Here is a 19,500-nt window from a genome sequence, read left to right as displayed (position 1 = left end):
TAGGCAACAGTTTCCCCCATCATAGGCAGAGGTCCCCCATAGTAGGCAGCAGTTTGCTAAATAGTGGCAGCAGTCTCCCTATAGTAGCAGCAGTTCCCCCCAAAGTAGCAGCAGCCCCCCCAGTAGACAGCAGCAGAGTTTCCCCCCTTGTAGGCAGCAGCAGAGTTTCCCCCATGATAGGTAGCAGCAGAGTTCCCTCATAGTAGCAGCAGCCCCCCAGTAGGCAGCAGCAGTGCCCCCCCCCATAGTAGTCAGCAGCAGAGTTTCCCCCATAGTAGGTAGCAGGAGAATTTCCCCCATAGTAGACAGCAGCAGAGTTTCCCCCCATAGGATGAAGCAGTCTCCCCCCCCACAGTAGGCAGCAGCAGGGTCCCCCAGAGTAGGTAGCAGCAGCAGGGTCCCCCATAGTAGGCCCCCACAATAGGCAGCAGCAGGGCCCCCATTGTAGGTCCCCCCACAGTAGGCAGCAGCAGCAGGCTCCCCCATAGTAGGTCCCCCCAAAGTAGGCAGCAGCAGGGTCCCCCATTGTAGGTCCTCCCCCCCACAGTAGGCAGCAGCAAGATCTCCCATAATAGGTCCCCTCCCACAGTAGGCAGCAGCATGGTCCCCCATAACAGGCCCACCCACAGTAGGCAGTAACAGCAGGGTCCCCCATAATAGGTCCCCCCACAGTAGTCAGCAGCAGGGTCCACCATAATAGGTCCCCCCCCACAGTAGGCAGCAGCAGGGTCCCCCATAATAGATCCTCCCCCCACAGTAGGCAGCAGCAGGGTCCCCCCCCCACAGTAGGCAGTAGCAGCAGGGCTCCCCATAAAAGCCCCCCCCCCACAGTAGGCAGTAGCAGCAAGTTCCCCCATAATAGGTCCCCCCCCCACTGTAGGCAGCAGCAGGGCCCCCCAGGTCCCCACACAGTAGGCAGCAGGGTCCCCCATAAAAGCCCCCCCCCCACAGTAGGCAGTAGCAGCAGGGTTCCCCATTATAGGTCCCCCACCCCACGGTAGGCAGCAGCAGGGTCCCCCATAATAGGTCCCCTACCCCACAGTGGGCAGTAGCAGCAGGGTCCCCCATAATAGCCCCCCCCCAAAGTAGGCAGTAGCAGCAGGGTCCCCCATAATAGGTCCCCCCACAATAGGCGGTAGCAGCAGGGTCCCCCATAATAGGTCCCCCCACAGTAGGCAGCAGCAGGGTCCCCCATAATAGGTCCCCCCCCCACAATAGGCAGTAGAAGTAGGGTCCCCCCATAATAGGTCCCCCACCCCACAGTAGGCAGCAGCAGGGTCCCCCATAATAGGTCCCACAGTAGGCAACAGCAGGGTCCCCCATAATAGGTCCCCCCTCCCCAGTAGGCTGCTCTAGCGTGGGGCTAAAGGGCTAGTTGCCTTTGACCCCCAGGAATGACAGGGCCCAGAGCAGCTGCTCCTTTTGCCCCGCGTTAAAGACGGCCCTGGCCCATGGCAACCAATCAGATTGCTCTTTTTCACAGGTGTCTTTAAATATGAAAGAAGCAATCTGATTGGTGGTCATGGGTAACTCCACCACTCTCTGCACAGTTTTTAATAAATCTCCCCCCATGAGTTCACCTGGGTGAGCTCCAGCACTGATCAAACACCCCAGTGAATCTCTAAGGCTATGTTCACAAGCTAGAATTTTCTGCATGGAATTCTGCATGAAAATTCTGACTGAATTTATAGCCAATACAGTTCAAAGCGATTCCGCTGTCCCATTCACACAGCAGAATTTTTGCTGCAGGAATTCCATTAAAGTGAATGGGCAATTAATTTCTGCGGAATTTACTGCAGAATTTCATGCAGAAATTCTGCCATGTGAACATAGCCTTAGAGGAGTCTGAGGATTCCTAGGATTATGTAGACACAATAAGCAAGGGATTTTAGTGATCTATTCACATCTAACATGAAGCACAAGTCATGCCTGCCATATAAGTTAAAATAGGTAAGCACAAGACATACACAAGAACCTCTTCATTATTTTCTAATTATAGCCTATACTGCATGTATGTGATTTTCAGCTTTCACTTTCTCTGGATGTTCATTCATAAATCATTGTGACGGAAGAAAATTCCTCCTTCATGGGGACAAATCAGGAGCCTTAGGAGTGTAGAGGGGAGTGGGAACACACTGGTAACGTGACTTCTCCCAGTCAGTATGTGGTGAGAGTAAAGTGAAACTACAAGACGGTCCTTACACTGTTACACAAGCTATCCCTAGGAATCAATAGGACATTTCCTGCACGTGCACCATACGGATATACCTTCTTTTATGAACTGTCTTTTTCTTTAGGTTCCTATATTACATATGGGACATCACGGTTCTGCTCTGCACAGACACATTTTTCGGTGTAAGGTACATTTTGAAGAATAATGCGCCCTTTTATCTTTTAGTAGGTTTTGTTTTCCAGCGGATTGTATGTGATCTGCAATAATCCCCATCATTTATCCTCACTATCGTATATCCATTACACAACATATAATAAAAATATGAAAATTAAACAAGAAGACATTTGTAAACAGACAAAAGCAGCGACAACGTGTGGCACGTGGGATGGTGTAAGTATTGGATTATTCTTTTCTGTTTGTGTCAGATTGTAAAAGGTTAAAAATAAACTAAATTAGTATCAGACTTGTTTTTATTATATGTACTTCTAGGTATTAGTATTATTATTATTTTCAGCTTACCAGGGTCCTATATAGAGATGAGCGAACTTACAGTAAATTTGATTCGTCACGAACTTCTCGGCTCGGCAGTTGATGACGTATCCTGCATAAATGAGTTCAGCTTTCAGGTGCTCCCGTGGGCTGGAAAAGGTGGATACAGTCCTAGGAAAGAGTCTCCTAGGAATGTATCCACTTTTTCCAGCCCACGGGAGCACCTGAAAGCTGAACTAATTTATGCAGGAAAAGTCATCAACTGCCGAGCCGAGAAGTTCGTGACGAATCGAATTTACTGTAAGTTCGCTCATCTCTAGTCCTATAGTTAGAGAAGCTGTCTCCTTTTGCTAACCTCATAGGGGGGTATTTATCAATTTTGCCTGTTGACCGTTTCTTTTTACCCTTTTTTTTTTCACTTTGGTTTTCGTGGACATGCACCAAATTTATCATTTGGTGCAAGTTGTTAGTAATTTTGGCGCAAATGTTGAAATCAGCTGTTCACAGCGCCTTTTACACAGAACTTACCCCCACAGAGGACGCAGATTTTACCCTGTAGAGCAGCCATTTCGGAGTCCCTCCTGCAGTATATCAGCAAGCGACATGAGTTATTTTCTTTTGTGGGGTTTATAGCCACCATGTGAAATGGATTTTATTTTCAACTTGGGTAGTTTTTTTTTTTTTGTTACTTTAGTGCAGTGGTCTTCAACCTGTGGACCTCCAGATGTTGCAAAACTACAATTCCCAGCATACCCGGACAGCCGTTGGCTGTCCGGGCATGCTGGGAGTTATAGTTTTGTCACCAAAGGTACATATAACCCTACATATATAGTAGGTAAAGGTATGTGATCGTAATTATAACACCGAAAAGAGAACCATACCACAGAATAAACAGCAAGATAATAGAATATACAAAATCAATCTTTATTAATACAATTTAGTGATAAAAAAATATATTAAAATTTGAAAAAAAGAGAATAAATAGGCACTGGTGGACATACAAAGGTATAGGACAATGGTAGGACACAAATACATCAAAATATAGAAGTATAAGGAATAAATGCCACAATAGCTGGTAGGATACAAGGGTGATGCCTGCCAAAAATATGCAATAAAGGGTGCCAAACCACCCGGGGTTCAGGTGTAGGTATGGTTTGGCACCCTTTATTGCATATTTTTGGCAGGCATCACCCTTGTATCCTACCAGCTATTGTGGCATTTATTCCTTATACTTCTATATTTTGATGTATTTGTGTCCTACCATTGTCCTATACCTTTGTATGTCCACCAGTGCCTATTTATTCTCTTTTTTTCAAATTTTAATATATTTTTTATCACTAAATTGTATTAATAAAGATTGATTTTGTATATTCTATTATCTTGCTGTTTATTCTGTGGTATGGTTCTCTTTTCGGTGTTAGAGTTATAGTTTTGCAACATCTGGAGGTCCGCAGGTTGGAGACCACTGCTTTAGCACTTACCTTTCCTGAACCTGTGTCCAATGCTGGCTACACGGAGGGTGAAGGTTCCTCAGAGACAACTATGTCACAGGATAGTATTGCGCAGCCCCGGAGGCGTCGCTGCTTTCACAAAAAAAAATGTTTTAATGTATTTTGACGCCTTTACATTTTCGGACATTGGTAAGTGTGTTTTCCATGTACAAAACTGCGCAAAAAAAAACTTGATTTGCGCCACAATTGCGCAAAAGATCGATTGGCGCAAATGATGAATTTACTGACTAAAGTTGAAATCCCACACAGGACCGTGTGATTTTGAGAAAGTTGTAAAAATGACAGTGGAGAAGATGCGCCAAACTTTGGCACAAAAAGACACTGCGCCAAAGTATTGCGCCAAAGTTACGTGAAAAAAAAACACATAAATCCGTTGATAAATACCCCCCATTGTGAGTAGAAGTAGACGTAGTGATCCGCTATCACCACAATAAAAGGCAGCCTGTCACATTTATAGTGCCCCATAAACTACTGTTACTGGCACTTGAATCCTGGCACTCAGAGATATCAAGCATGTCGTTCTGGGAGGGTGGGGGGCACTGCCATCATGACGCAGCTACATCTCCTCCTCCATAACTAGTTTTGCATATGCACCAATGTCAGATCAGTCCCCCCCCCCCCCCCCCCAAACTGTGGCATTGCCTGCAGCATATGAGGTGTGAGAATGTTGTTCACTAATTTTTCATTTTTCTACTGATATTATTGAAGGGGTAGTCTGGGAAACTAAACTTATCAGACACTTATCCCTTATCCACAGAATAGGGTGTGAGGTACAGGGTAGATGTTATAACCCAAGGGGCAGATGTTATTAACCCCTTCTTGTTGTGACGCCAGGGCGTGGTTTGGCCTTAAACACTCGAAGGTAATACCGCTGGTCCTGGGCTAGGCACGGGGACAATGAAGGCACCGAAGCCAAGTTATGGACAAACGGTAGCTTTAGGGTAGACAGATGACACAGTCTATGAAGCACAGCCAATATCCCAAGGAGGTGACACAGGAGGACCTCGCAGGCTTGCTGGGACATGCAGTAGTTAGACAGACTTTGGTGCAGACCACAGTGACTAAACAGTAGACTTGACTTGATGACTGACAATTAGATGACTTTGGCTTACTTGCAATTGACTGGGTAACAATCACATGGTATAACAATTAAAGAAACAGTACATTATTAATATCACAACTTATATACACATGGGATAATACATAAAGGGGGCCCTGTGGACATGGGGAGACTCTGCCTGACAGGGGAGGAGAAGTACGGGGAAATACCATCCCATACTGGGCCACCACAAGGGGATAAGTGTCTGATCGCGATGTCTCACCGTAGATGGTTATTGTCTGAAAGGGCCATTACTTGTGCTTGTTCAGGGGTTGAAACATACCAAGGACAGGTAAGTAGATGGGGCCCTGAACAGTAGATCGCGGGGGGTCCAAGCGGTCAGATAGGGGATGCGTATCTGATAAGTTCAGTTCCCTGGACTACCTTGTTTTAATATTTCTAAAAATATTTCCTGAGACTTCCTGTTCTGTAAAGATCACTTTTCAGCAGGGCGATTCTTATCAGTTAAAAGGAAGAAACGTGTGCAGCAGAAATGTCCAAGGTATTTGTGGCTATATACCGATACCCAACGGTTAATAACCACACCTCAAGGACACCACCATTAAAAATGGTGCATAATGTTAATGAAAAAGACCGTGCTTCAATTTCATGGGATGTTTATTAAAACACATGTATAAACATATAAATATACACTAGTGATACAAAATGTTATATAAACATAAATAATAAAAAATAAATAAATATTCACTAGTGATACAAAATCTACCACTGGGCCTTAGTGGTAGGATAAATATAAGTAATACACTGCTGCCAGATATTAAGCTGAATGTCCCCATAAAGATTTTCCGTGCGGACATTTCGTCATGTGAGCATAGCTTAAGGGTATGATAACAGGCACCTCTTTTTTTCAACAGGATGGGAAAAAAGAACTTAGAAAAGTGAAAAAAAAGGAAAGAAACCGAGAAGCAGCCAGCAAGAGCCGACAGAAGAATACACTGCGAGCCGACACGCTACACAAGGTACAGAATTTGTACCAAAAACGCAAATGATCCTAATGCATCACTGAAGTCCACCTATTATCCACCTGTCCCTACACAGGCTTTACTTCAGGAGCATTACTAGGATCCTAAAAGATCTGGGGCACGATCCCAAATGCATTATAGATTGTATATATACATTTTTTTTTTTTTTTTGAGGACAACATTGCTATAAAACAGCTTATAATACACAGGCATAGATACCCCTCGTTAGCATTGTCTAACTGGATATTATATGAAACCTGTACACAGATAGTCAGCCCTGCTCCAAAAAGTGCCATAGAGTAGAAGATACTAGTAAAGTTCTGCAGATCCTGTAAGTGATCCAGTGACTCACAGGTGACGTCTTCTCTGATTAGAGTCATTCTCTTTCTTTTCTTTCTAACAATCCAGGCCTAGTGACACCCCTGCTTTTCTTGTATAGAGACTGTTCAGAGAAATGCAGCACAGCTTCATTCAAGTGCATGGGTCTGGCTGCTGGTCCCAAAAGTCAACCCCCCCCCCCCCCCCCCCCAGCCGATCATAAAGTAGTAGCATATTCTAGTAATAGCCATCACTCTATGAGATGGGAATACCTGTGACTGATCCCCCCCCCCCCCCCATCACCATAATTCCTCTAAAACAGATGCTCCCCAACAGTATACAGTGTATGCAAAACTCCTGTACAGAGGCACCACTTGGTACAAGGATTTCCTATGGCTGGATTTCCTATTTTGACAGGTTACTCTGGAAAGCTTTCCCTAAAACATCCCATGTGTATGTTTACATGTGGCATTTTTACAGGCGCACGCACCAAAAGGGTGATGTGTTTTTTATTCTGCAATTATCTACACTGGAAAAAACTGGTGAAGAAAAAAACATTCCCCCAATACACATTCCCAGACCTCCTCTCAGATAGAGATTGACTGAGCCTAAGGTGGGTGCCATACCACTCAAGGGAGAAGCAGCTGAATGGTAAGCTCAGCTTGAAGGGCCAGGCTCTGTGCAGGAGATCAGAGATCAAATACTTATCAGACAATTATTCCCTATCCTGTAGATAGGGGATACATTTTTTCCGCTGGATAACCCCTCTGAAGTGAAACTGACAGGCTGTTCTCCTGCATTAATCCCAATATACAGGGTTATTGTGCGGGTGAACAACATTAAAATGCGGGGTCACATACTTGTAAATGAAGTATCGGCAGCGTTAGAGGTCTTTATTTTTGTAGTTCCATTGTGTAGCTCTGAGCAATGGAGGCGGGGAGCCGGCTCGCCGCACTCCCCTGCCTCTTCAATATTCCCCGCTCTGACCTACCCTCATGATGAATATTCAAAACCACAGAGCTGCGCAATGCACCTAATAGAATAAAGACCTCTAACGCTGGCTATACCTTTATAACCCAGCATATTGGGTTTAGTCCAGGTAAACAGATTGTTAATTTCCTTTTATGTGTCCATTGCTGTGAGGAAAATCTATAATAGCTATAATAAAGCTACCAAAAACTGCATGGGGCCTTAATGTACCTATGATTGCATCAGAATTGTTCTGGTGTGGGTCTTGCTGCAAGCAATATTTATGGAAATAAGGGGCTAAGTTGCAGCTACTTTAGTGGCAAGTAGCATCCCAATGCTCTGTTCATACACTCTAAACTAAAGATATTCCACCGTATATACACAATTTCCAGTTCCCAGAATCCCACATTCTTGAACACTTTTGAGGTTAAAAAAATATATTTTACATTATTTGGGTTTAAATTTCAAAACAAATATTATACATAAAACAAAACCACGTCTTAAAGGGGTTCTCCGGTGCTTAGACATCTTATCCCCTATCCAAAGGATAGGGGATAAGATGCCTGTTCGTGGGAGTCCCGCCTCCGGGGACCCCCGGGATCTTGCACGCGGCACCCTGTTTGTAATCAGTGGTGCCGTGTGCAAGATCCCGGGGGTCCCCAGCGGCGGGACTCCCGCGATCAGGCATCTTATCCCCTATCCTTTGGATAGGGGATAAGATGTCTAAGCACCGGAGAATCCCTTTAAATATCCAGTGAAGGCTTATTGTCTTTCTGGAGAAATATATGGATACTAGATTTATGGGGATAGTACATTCATCCAGGGATTTATTCTGATTCTTATTCTTTTAAATGAATATAATTTATGTATAATATACTCACCCTGTCATCACCCTACATTACCATCTCCCTGTCATATACACATATACCTTTATTGGGACATTTAGGGAGAATGAGGTGTGTTTACAACATGCTGCCCTGTGCTGTGCAGTACCACAGGCAGGGGAGCAGAAAGGCAATAAAAACAGGTGCTGCAACCTCACTGTGCGGTAGTCTGCTGGGAAATGTGATCTTCTCCAGTTCTGGGCAGAGGACTGACAGGAGTGCTGTGGGAGCAGAGTAGACAGGGTGGGAGGACTGTGATGAAGAGCTGAGGTAAAAACAATGCATTCTGGGAATTGTAAGTACTGAGCAACTTCTCAACTAGGAAGTACAACCAGGACATACAGGACTAAGACCCCCAAAACAAATGGATTTTTGGTGGTTTCAGAACTGGGCCAGACAGGTAAGCAATGCCACATGCTATTGTACCATTTTTTGTTGTTTTTACTTGATGTTGGAATATGCCTTTAACCTCTTAAGGACCCATGATGTACCGGTACGTCATGAGTCCGCTCCCATTCTATAATGCAGGTCAGGCTCGGCCTCTAGCAATGGCCATTATTAACTCTTTACTTTGAACGCCGCATCGAAAGTGAAACTAAACTAATGTCGGTTAGCTCACGGGGCTGTTCGGGATCACCGCGGTGAAATCGAGGCATCCCGAACAGCTATAGGACACGAGGAGGGTCCCCTTACCTGCCTCCTGGTGTCTGATCGCCAAATGACTGCTCAGTTCCTGAGATCCAGGCATGAGCAGTCAAGCGGCAGAATCATCGATCACTGGTTTCCTATGAGAAACTATTGATCAATGTAAAAGATGAGTGTGTGCAGTGTTATAGTCCCCTATGGGAGCTATAACACTGCAAAAAAAAGTGAAAAAAAAGTTAATAAAGATCATTTAACCCCTTCCGTAATAAAAGTTTGAATCACCCCCCTTTTCCCATGAAAAAAACAAAAAACTGTGTAAATAAAAATAAAATTAAACATGTGTGGTATCGCCGCGTGTGGAAATGTCCAAATTATAAAAAATATATCATTAATTTAACCGCTCAGTCAATGGCGTACGCGCAAAAAACTTCCAAAGTTCAAAAGGGCGTATTTTTGGTCACTTTTTATATCATGAAAAAATGAATTAAAAGCGATCAATAAGTCAGATCAAACCTACATAAGTAGGGTATCATTTTAATCGTATGGACATACAGAATAAAGATTTTAACAAAAAATGTACTGCGTAGAAACAGAAGCCCCCAAAACTTACAAAATGGCGTTTTTTTCTTCAAAAATTTTGCACAATGATTTTTTTTCCATTTCGCCATAGATTTATGCGTAAAATGACTGATGTCATTACAAAGTAGAATTGGTGGCGCAAAAAATAAGCAATCATATGGATTTTTAGGTGCAAAATTGAAAGAGTTATGATTTTTTTTAATGTAATGAGGAAAAAACGAAAGTGCAAAAATGGAAAAACCCCGGGTCCTTAAGGGGTTAAGTGCATGCAGTAAAAACATTGCACACTCTTTATAGTCACATGCAGGGAATACTGAGTCAGTCTGTATATAGAAATTCTAGTGGACAGAGACAAACGTTTGCTGGTCAGCTGGTAAAGAAAGTTAGACACACAGACACAGATACATGACCTCACTATTCACCCAATCCAAGAGGAGGAGAATAGCTTATGTGGGGTCATCTGGACCAGGGGCCACATGATGTTACCAGGTGCCATATGTTTCTTTGCAATCTATCAATGGACAAAACATTTGCAGAATTATTTTTACATTGACCACTAGATGTCAGTAAAGCTTACATCTTTACAGCAGAGCAGGGAGACTGTCTATTTAGCTTTGCGGTTGAGCAAAGAAAGTAGAAAAAGATATATATCATGCAGCATATAGGCTATGAATAATCTCACGACACACAGAAAGCAAATCATACCTCATATGACTGCAGCCGTCTGCTGACCACATGTGACTGTAAACTCCTATGATCCTTAGAACAACAGTGACAGGCTGAAGCCGCCAGAGGCAACGCGTAATAGGACAATAGTAAGATCACGGTATAATACAATACTAAAGCAGTGCAATAAAAAGAATATACACATTGCTTCATATGGAACAATACAAACTAATAAAATAGCATTTTAGTCATCCTGCACGGATAACACAGTAAACCAAAAATATCCAGTGCCAGAGCTGCTGTTTTTTGGGGTCACTCTACCACCAGAGCTCATGTTTTTATATTATTCCACCTCCCAGAATTAAAAGAGAATAGGTGATTAAAAAGTTATCTATAACACGAAATGTTACCAATAAAATGTACAGTACCCATCACAAAAAAAGGTCCTCGCATACAGTTCCGTGAATTAAAAAGTAAAAGAATTGTGGGTGTCAGAATATAGTGGTACAAAGCAAGGTTGTTGTTTTTTTTATTTTTTTTTTATATAAAAATGATATAAACTTTTTTTTACTATAAAGGTAAAAAAAACACATAAAAAACAGGCCGTATGTTGGCGCAGACATACTTGCCTATCCCTGATTCGGGGCCCCGTTCACCCATTTTCTTCACATCATGGTCACTGCTGCAGCATCGGTGACATGTGTGCTCCTGGACTGCTGCCCGTGCACCAAGCTTGCCGCCCCAATAAGGAGGATAATAGGTGAACGGGGCTATGAATCAGGGATAGGTAAATATCATTATCATCAGTGTCACCCGCACTACAAGCCTTTACCAACAGGTTAGTGTGGATAAGACTGACAAATTCTCTTTAACTTGGTTGAGGGGTTGTACAAGGTTAGAAAACATGAAGCTGAGCCGCTATTCAGTCTAACCAATCCTCTGTGAGATACATAAAGCAGCATCACATAGCTTGCTACAATATTTAAAGGGGTATTCCGGGCAAAAACATTTTATCCCCTAGACATGAATGGAGGGGGCGTGGCGTGACGTCATGTCCCCAGTCCCGGAAACCTGGAGGTTTCAGAAACTGGTGATTCAGCACCCCTATAGAATGCGGGTGCTGCAGGGAGATCGTGGGGGGTCTCAGCAGTGGCCCCCTGCGATCAGACATCTTATCCAAAGGATAGGGGATAAAAAAAATTTGCCCGGAATACCCCTTTAAGTATAGGTGAAACTGTAATGATCTTTGACTCCAGAGTGTTTGGCTCACAGAGGATTGCCTGGACTGGATATAAAGCCTCTAATGGCAAATGTCATGTTTTCTTCTCTGTTGGATTCAAAAGGAATAAAACAGACAGACATCTGTGTCCCTGCAGTAAATCAGTCATGCAGAGGTAAGACCCAGTATAAGTTTATGGGTGCCATGTACGGAGCCATATTAGGCCTGTGAGATGTATTAGATCTGCATTATTCTGCCTCTTCTAAAATGATCCAGGCAGATTTATCAAGTTTAGTAAACAAATGTGCACTTAAAACGAAGACAAATATGAGTTTGGAGACCTACATTGAGTCTTCTGCTAAGCCACATGGTTAATTAAAGGGGTACTCCGGCCCTGAGACATCTTATCCCCTATCCAAAGGATAGGAGATAAGCTGTCTCACTGCGGGGGTCCCGCCGCTGGGGACCCTCGCAATCTTGTATTCGCCACCCACCTGTTTGAGCTGCACACCAGTTGGCGACCACAGGGCCGGAGTATCATGACGTCATGACTCTGTTTCCGTGTGACTTCACCCCCTGCCCCCGCTATGCAAGTCTATGGGAGAGGGTGTGACGGCCATCACGCCCCCTCCAATAGACTTGCATAGCGGGGGCGGCGTCACAGGGGGCGGAGCCGTGATGTCATGATACTCCGGCCCCGTGGTCGCCACCTGGCTGTTTGTGAGCTGGCACCGTGGCGTGCAGCTCAAACAGGTGATTGGCGAATACAAGATTGCGAGGGTCCCCAGCGGCGGGATGTCTCAGGGCCGGAGTACCCCTTAAGTATAATTTATATTCTATTGTGCTACATTCATTGACTATGACAATTTTTCTTAGACAGGGTTTATAGCAGGATATTGTTCCATATACAGTGTTTTGCTATTTAATGGAGTCCTATACTGTATTTCTTACAAAGAGTAAACCACAACAAGGCCTGAAAGCAATGTGCTGTGATTTTACAGGAAATATGGATTAGTGGTACTGATATTACATATCCTATATATACTATCACTTAGCAACATGGAGAAACACTGTGGGCGGATGTTGCTTCAGCAATGTTAGCTGTCTCATCTTGTTCTGATACTTTACAGCTATCCAACCATCCATCCCATGGAAAAACCAAGAGTACTGATGTCATGGAAACTTTCTAAGGTTTATTGTCTGACAGCTCCAAACATCATAGTGTTAGGGATGGGGAAAGTTACTTCATGTCTAGTCATTTGTGTCTGCAGCAATTCAGAACTTATCTGTGTGTCCTAAAAAATATAAGCTAAATACTGTATATAAATGATGATCTGTCTATCGAAAATGTATTGTTTAAAGGGTACCTCTCATCAAATAAACTTTTGATATATTTTAGATTAATGAATGTTGAATAACTTTCCAATAGCATGTTAATGAAAAATATGCTTCTTTCTATTGTATTTTTCCCGATCAGTCCTGTCAGCAAGCATTTCTGACTCATGCTGGAGTCCTAAACACTCAGAGCTGCCAGCCTGCTTTGTTCACAGCCAAACAGGCTGTGAACAAAGCAGGCTGGCAGCTCTGAGTGTTCTCCTTTGTGAACAAAGCAGACTGGCAGCTCGTAGTGTTTAGGACTCCAGCATGAGTCTGAAATGCTTGCTGCCAGGACTGGTAGGGAGACCCCTAGTGGTCATTTCTTCAAAGTGGAAAATTAAATAGAAAGAAGCATATTTTTTAATAACATGCAATTGTAAAGTTATTCTGCATACATTAATCTATAATATATCAAAAGTTTTTTTGATGAGAGGTACCCTTTAATAATAATAATAATAATAATTGTATTTATATAGCGCCTACAGATTCCGAAGCGCTTAAAGATTGCTGTTTTATATAGACTGACTTATTTTGCTGTTATCTTTCCTGTGAAGGAGTTTGAGAAATTAGAGAAGGACAATGATGCCCTGCGCAAGGAGATTCAAAAACTGCACCAAGAAAAAACATACTGGAAAAAAGTCTTAGAGCAACATGAAGACACCTGCATTCTTCTGTCACCGGATATCATCATGGAGTTACTCAAGCCAGAACCCTTGTTTTCCTCAAACGATATAGAAACATTTACCGATTTATAAATATCATATTTGATCAACTAAGAGACACCATTTTTATTGCTCCCCTAATGTCGATCTGCACTTCTACAAGTTGAATACTCCTCCAAAAAGATCTATAGAAAGGTTTCTGTGGAATCAACTTGGAAATGCAAAAGCGTCTATATAGTCCTAGCGCCAGCATGTTCTGTCTGCGGAATGTCCACTGTGTGAACATATCCTAACAGCGAATATGGAAAACAAAAGGCAGAACTGCTTTTCCATGCATTCATATATGTTAAATGCTACCAAATATTTATCCAAACTTGATGCCTAGTTTGACAAAATGTGAAGTGGAAAAAATCTTTAAAAGGGGAGATTTATCAAAACCTGTCCATAATTGAAGTTGCCCAGTTGCCCATGGCAACCAATCAGATTGCTGCTTTCATTTTGCAGAGGCCTCGTTAAAAATGAAAGAAGCGAACTGATTGGTTGCAGTGCCGCCCAGCTCATCAATATTCCTCCCCTCCCTCTGCCTCTCCCTCTTCTCCCCGCTCTGTAATGAAGAGGGAGAGGCAAAGGGAGGGGAGGAATATTGATGAGCTGGGTGGTGCTGCGGCCGACAGCGCTGACATCAGAGTGCCAGTTACCCCACCTGTGCCAGTTAGCAATTAATTAGCATATAGGGAAAAAACGAAGATATCGGCCGAACGGTCGGGTTAGTGCGGGGGGGACCAAGCTGACAGTTTTCCTTTAAACAATTCTCATAAAGGAGGTTTCACACTCAGCATTTTGTGGCAGTTTTTAGAGCCAAAGTATAAATCCATACTTTTTCATGACTCTTAAATCTACTTCTGGCTTTGGCTCAAAAAAACTGAATGAAAAACTTCCCCAAAAAGCTGTGTGTGTGTGTGAAACCACCGTAAAAGCTGTCGAACCAGCACATAATACTGTGTGATGTGTAACCCTGACCTTAAAGGAGTAGTCCAGTGCTGAAAAACTTATCCCCTATCCTGAGGATAGGGTACAAGTTTCAGATCGCGGGGGGTCCGACCGCTGGGGCTCCCCGCAATCTCCTGTACGGGGCCGCGGCTCGCTGGCCAGATAGCGGGTGTTGACCACCACACAAAACGGCAGCCGACATACCCCCCCAATACAGCGCTATGGCAGAGCCGGAGATTGCTGAAGGCGTTGCTCCGGCTTTGCCATAGAGTTCTATTGAGGGGACTTGTCAGCCGCCGATTCGTGAGGTTATCAACACGCCCCCTTCCTGCAGGCTGCCGAGGCCCCATACAGGAGATTGCGGGGGGCCCCAGCGATTGGACCCCCGCAATCTGAAACTTATCCCTTATCCTTAGGATAGGGGATAAGTTTTTCAGCACTGGACTACTCCTTTAAGAAAATGTGAATTTATAACACTAAATGTATTAATGCCAGCATTTAAATACCTTAGTGGGAATATGCTGAATTAGAAAGTACTTTTGTTTTGTTTTGTAGATGTCACCTGTATTATTTTACATGCTCGTGTAGAACGTGACATCAACACTGTGAGGACATTCCTGTTGTAGACAATTACAAGGTGTCATTTTTCTTGATTGAACTTGAATTCAGGGATTTACATTTGCTGTGAATTAGGGTTTAGAAGGGTTAAATGGCATTATCGTCTTCTCCTGCTATGTTTTATATGCTATTTAATTATGTCACTTTTATTGGTGTGAAAGATTTGGCCTTTCTAAGATGTGGCTTTCCTGAAAACACCTAGTTACAATTAAACAATACACAACATAATACAGAAGTTTTTACATGACAACTGTCTTACTGCTGCTTTTAATGTATTTAGCGTTATGTATGTATTTATATGCTGCTATATCCTGTAATCTATCACAGAGAAAAAAGATTTATAAATACCAGGCCATGGTCTGATGACTTCATAAAAGAGAACAACACAAGCATCTTTTTTTTGTTGGAGAATAAGATTTTTAATTTCTTATTGACATCATAAAGAGTGGCCTCCGCACCGTGTAAAGTGCCTAGACACCAGTGGCGCCACTAGGAAAGTGGGAGGGTACTATGGGGTCTGGCCTCATGGCAATAAAGTCTCTGAAGATCTGAAAAATATTTAGAGAAATATATTAGTGCTGCCAGCATTGCTGAAGAGGTTAAAGGGGTGAGGGGTCAGTGCTCAGACCATATGGTTCAGAAAGTGTCAAATGTGTGTGGCACCAACTAGGTAAGGAGAACAGAGACAGGTGTCTTGTCTACAGTCAAGCATGGTGGTGCAAGTGTCATGGTTTGGGAGCAGGGAGAAGTGCTGCAGGTACCTCGTTTAGGGAAACTTTCAAATAAAATCATACAAGAGTTGAAAAATGTAACATCATAATAAAAATTGTAATGAACATGTATAGGAAGGCACTTGAAGTATAGTAGAACAGCTGTGCAAACACAGAAAAAGGCAGGGAGCGTGTAGAAGCGCTACAGGTACAGTGGGCAGGGGCGTCACTAGGTCAAATCATTCAGGGCCCTGGTGCACCGAATGTCAGGGCCGTTTGATTTTTTTTTTTACTTACTACATTCCTGGGGCTCAGGGCCGGCATTGCCTATGCGCTGTGGCTCTGGCTTCCGGCTCCATGCACCACGGGACCTGCTTGCTGGCCCTGCTTGCTAAAGAAGCTGAGGGGTAAAGGTGATGGACTTTAGACGCACTGATCAAAGTTGATCATGCATTTAAATGTAGGAAATTTAGTTGCCAGCTAGCCATAAGGGGGGTCCTGATCAGCTGAGTGGACGGGTAGAGGGTACCTACCTGCCTTCCTCCCATCCAACTGGTGCTCCTTTAGTGCAGTAAGCCTTAGCAGGCATACCGATGGCATACCGATAACAATAATAAATGCTATGGGGTACGAGAAATAGTGAATAGAATGTAGGGTGTACAGGGTAGGAGCAAATCCCCAATGCCAACTTATCCTGCTCTAGACAGTTCCTAAAATGGACAGAAGTGTCAGCAGAGAGCACAGTGGTCATAGAAGTTATTTATAAATCTTTTTAACTTTCTGGCACCAGATGATGTAAAAAAAATGTTTTCCAGTGGAGTACCCCTTTAAGTATATATGGAGTACAAAAAATATGAGGGCACTCATAGACAGGAGGGTAAATAAAGGTTTTGTCTCAAGGGGTGACAAGCCTTCTTTACCATAAGAACTGTGAATTTATGGAATAGTCTGCTTCAGGAACTGGTCACAACAGGAACAGTTGTGGGCTTCAAAACAGGATTATATAAATTTCTTTAAAAAAAAAAATAATAATAATAAGATTCAAGGGGTACTCCACCGGAAAATATCTTATTTCCAATCCAAAGGATAGGGGATAAGATGTCTAATCATGCGGCAATTCTGCTGCAGCACCCCACTTATCCAGTGCGTGGAGCAAATTTCTAGACATGAATGGAGGGGACGTGGAAAATCTGTGTTACGGTCGCTGCCGGGGATCCCCAGCTGCAGCACCCCAGTGATCAGACATTTCATTCCCTATCCTAAGGTGTATTCAGCCCATAGACATCTTATCCCCGGTCTGTTTGCGGGGTCCCGCCGCTGTCCACATGGGCCAAAATCTGCCAAAGAAAATCTACCACGAAGAATGAAGGCTAAAGGGGTTCTAACCCGGCACTGGCAAGGCTTACGTAATAAAGTGGCCAGTAAATGTATGTACCTCACTAATGACAACAGTTCAACTGTTGTGAAACTGTCTTTTTGCAGACAGAAACCAATCAGAGCTCAGCTTAAATTTTTATAGAGCTGGCTGTAGTACCAACCAATCACAGCGCAGCTTTTATATTTCAGGGGCAGTTAATAAATGAATGAAGAGCTCTGGTTGCTATGGGCAACAAACACAATCTTACTATTGGCCCCTCCATTCTTCTCAGGACACTGGGTAGACTACATCATAGTCCAGATATGCTGGGGCGAAGTCCATTTGTCTATGCATTGTGTCTCCTGCTTTGTCTAGGCTGCTTGGTCCATGGAGAAGAACCCTGCCAAAGTAAGCCATGGATACGAAAGAGAGAAGGAGAGTTTCAGCAGGGATGGACAATGAAGGAGATCCTCCCTTTAATAATGGCACTGGCATTTCTTGTCTGTATGGTTAAAGGAGCTTTTCAAGAGTGGCTTAAAGTAAGAACATGTAGATAGTGCACAGAATAGCCTAAAATGAGTGTGTAACAGGTGTGTTCGATAGTAATGCGGCCATACCTGCTGCTTTCTAGCAGTTTGTATCATAATAAATATTGCTTTCAACAGGAGTCACCCACAGTTGGATTGGCGTGGCCAGGGGTTCACGATGCCCCGGTATCATGTTGACATAAGTGCTGGGACCACTGTGTGATTGACAAACAGGTCCCAGTGCAAGCGCCCTTCATCGGTTCGACAAGCCCGCAGCAAGTTCTATGGGCGAATGCTCGCTTCCAATGTCTGTCTGCTCAGAGCACATGTGTAGTGCTAGAGGCAGCGGGCTTGTTCCGTCTCTGCCACAAGTGACCGCAGCAACCAGCGTGTCACCGGCAGCATAACATGAATGAACAAGCTCTCCGCCTCTAGCATTACACTCTAAGCAGACAGGAATCGGGACCGAGCGGTCGCCAAAAGAGATGCTCATAGCAACCAATCAGATCACTTCTTTCATTTTTAACAAGGCCTCTGCAAAATGAAAGAAGTGATCTGGTTTGTTGCTATGGGCAAGTGGGCATCTTTTCCTTTGCACAGATTTTGATAAATCTCCCCCAGCGGCACTGGAGCATTGCGAACCCCTGGCCATGCCTATCCGACTGTGGGTGACTCCTGTTAAAGGCAATTTTTATGATCATACAAATTGCTAGAATGCAGCCAAATGTATGGTACTATTGTACACACCACAGTTGTGCTTTAAGAATAATATAAATCAATAGTTAATAAATAATTAAATCAAGATGGAGCTGTGATTGGGCTGGGAAAGCTCTTTTATGGGGCCTACTTGAACAGTTGTCATGGCAAATATGGGTGTGGCCTTTTTGAAAGGTGCAGACACAGTTAACGCTTTGAAGACGCAGCCACTTTATATTTTTGCGTTTTTATTTTTTCCTTCTTTATGGCTAATTTAACATTGTATTGCATTGATCAGATGAATTAGTGATTTTTCAGTACAGCATCCCTGAGACCTTCAGAAGGTCCCACAGCTCTGACAGCTGCCAGAAAACCTTTAAATGCTGCGATTACTACATGACTGGCATCAGCGTGGTCAATGATGTCAGGCACAGCAGCTTTTTTAAAAAAAAAATTTTTTATTGACTGGTGCCAGAAAGTTAAACACATATGTAAATTACTTCTATTTAAACATTTCTATTTAAAAATGTTAATCCTTCCAGTACTTATCAGCTGCTGTAGAAGTTCTTTTCTTTTTGAATTTCTTTTCTGTCTGACCACAGAGCTCTCTGCTGACACCTCTGTCCATGTCAGGAACTGACATGTCAGGATACCCTGTATAAATATATGACCCCAGATAATTTCCCCTTATTTATATAAGACCCTAGATCAGACCCTATTTGATCCCAAACCAGACCCTATATTAACATATGTATTTGATCCCATATCAGACCCCTATATTAATATAAGATCCAAAATCTGACCTCCATACTAATATAAGACCCCAGTACAGACCCTTGTTTTGATATAATACCACGGACAACACCTCCTATATTAATAGCAGACCCTTATATTAATATTTGACATTACATCTAATTCCTATATTAATATAAGACCCAGGACCAGCTATATTAATATCACACTGCTATATTAATTGAAGCATATCAATGTCCACACTACACCAGAACCCCCACATATATTGCCGCAGT

At 43.2% G+C, this 19,500-nt stretch overlaps 1 protein-coding gene and 1 long non-coding RNA gene across 3 annotated transcripts in view; one reads left to right on the top strand and one right to left on the bottom strand.

Annotated features, from left to right (window-relative positions):
* The window catches only part of BATF2 (basic leucine zipper ATF-like transcription factor 2), a 39,740-nt gene extending 25,134 nt beyond the window's left edge, over window positions 1–14,606 (top strand). The window contains exons 1-3 of one of the 2 annotated variants that reach the window (XM_056527062.1): window positions 2,181–2,563; window positions 6,148–6,252; window positions 13,467–14,606. In XM_056527062.1, coding sequence (XP_056383037.1) covers window positions 2,495–2,563; window positions 6,148–6,252; window positions 13,467–13,667 — 375 coding nt within the window. In that variant the 5' untranslated portion in view covers window positions 2,181–2,494 and the 3' untranslated portion in view covers window positions 13,668–14,606. Of the gene's footprint in view, window positions 1–2,180; window positions 2,564–6,147; window positions 6,253–13,466 lie in introns of those variants that run through there. The other variant, XM_056527063.1, reaches the window with a different exon arrangement.
* Window positions 14,607–14,894: 288 nt separating this feature from the next.
* LOC130277743 (uncharacterized) lies at window positions 14,895–17,270 on the bottom strand. Its single transcript, XR_008845558.1, has 3 exons — window positions 16,426–17,270; window positions 16,190–16,292; window positions 14,895–15,730 (listed from the first exon to the last, which is right to left on the bottom strand). It is a non-coding gene; the product is annotated as an uncharacterized LOC130277743 (long non-coding RNA).
* Window positions 17,271–19,500: the final 2,230 nt, after the last annotated feature.

The sequence above is a fragment of the Hyla sarda genome, chromosome 6, assembly GCF_029499605.1.
Source record: "Hyla sarda isolate aHylSar1 chromosome 6, aHylSar1.hap1, whole genome shotgun sequence".
In the NCBI taxonomy this organism is placed as follows: Eukaryota; Metazoa; Chordata; class Amphibia; order Anura; family Hylidae; genus Hyla; species Hyla sarda.
This window is presented reverse-complemented; position numbering and strand designations above follow the sequence as displayed.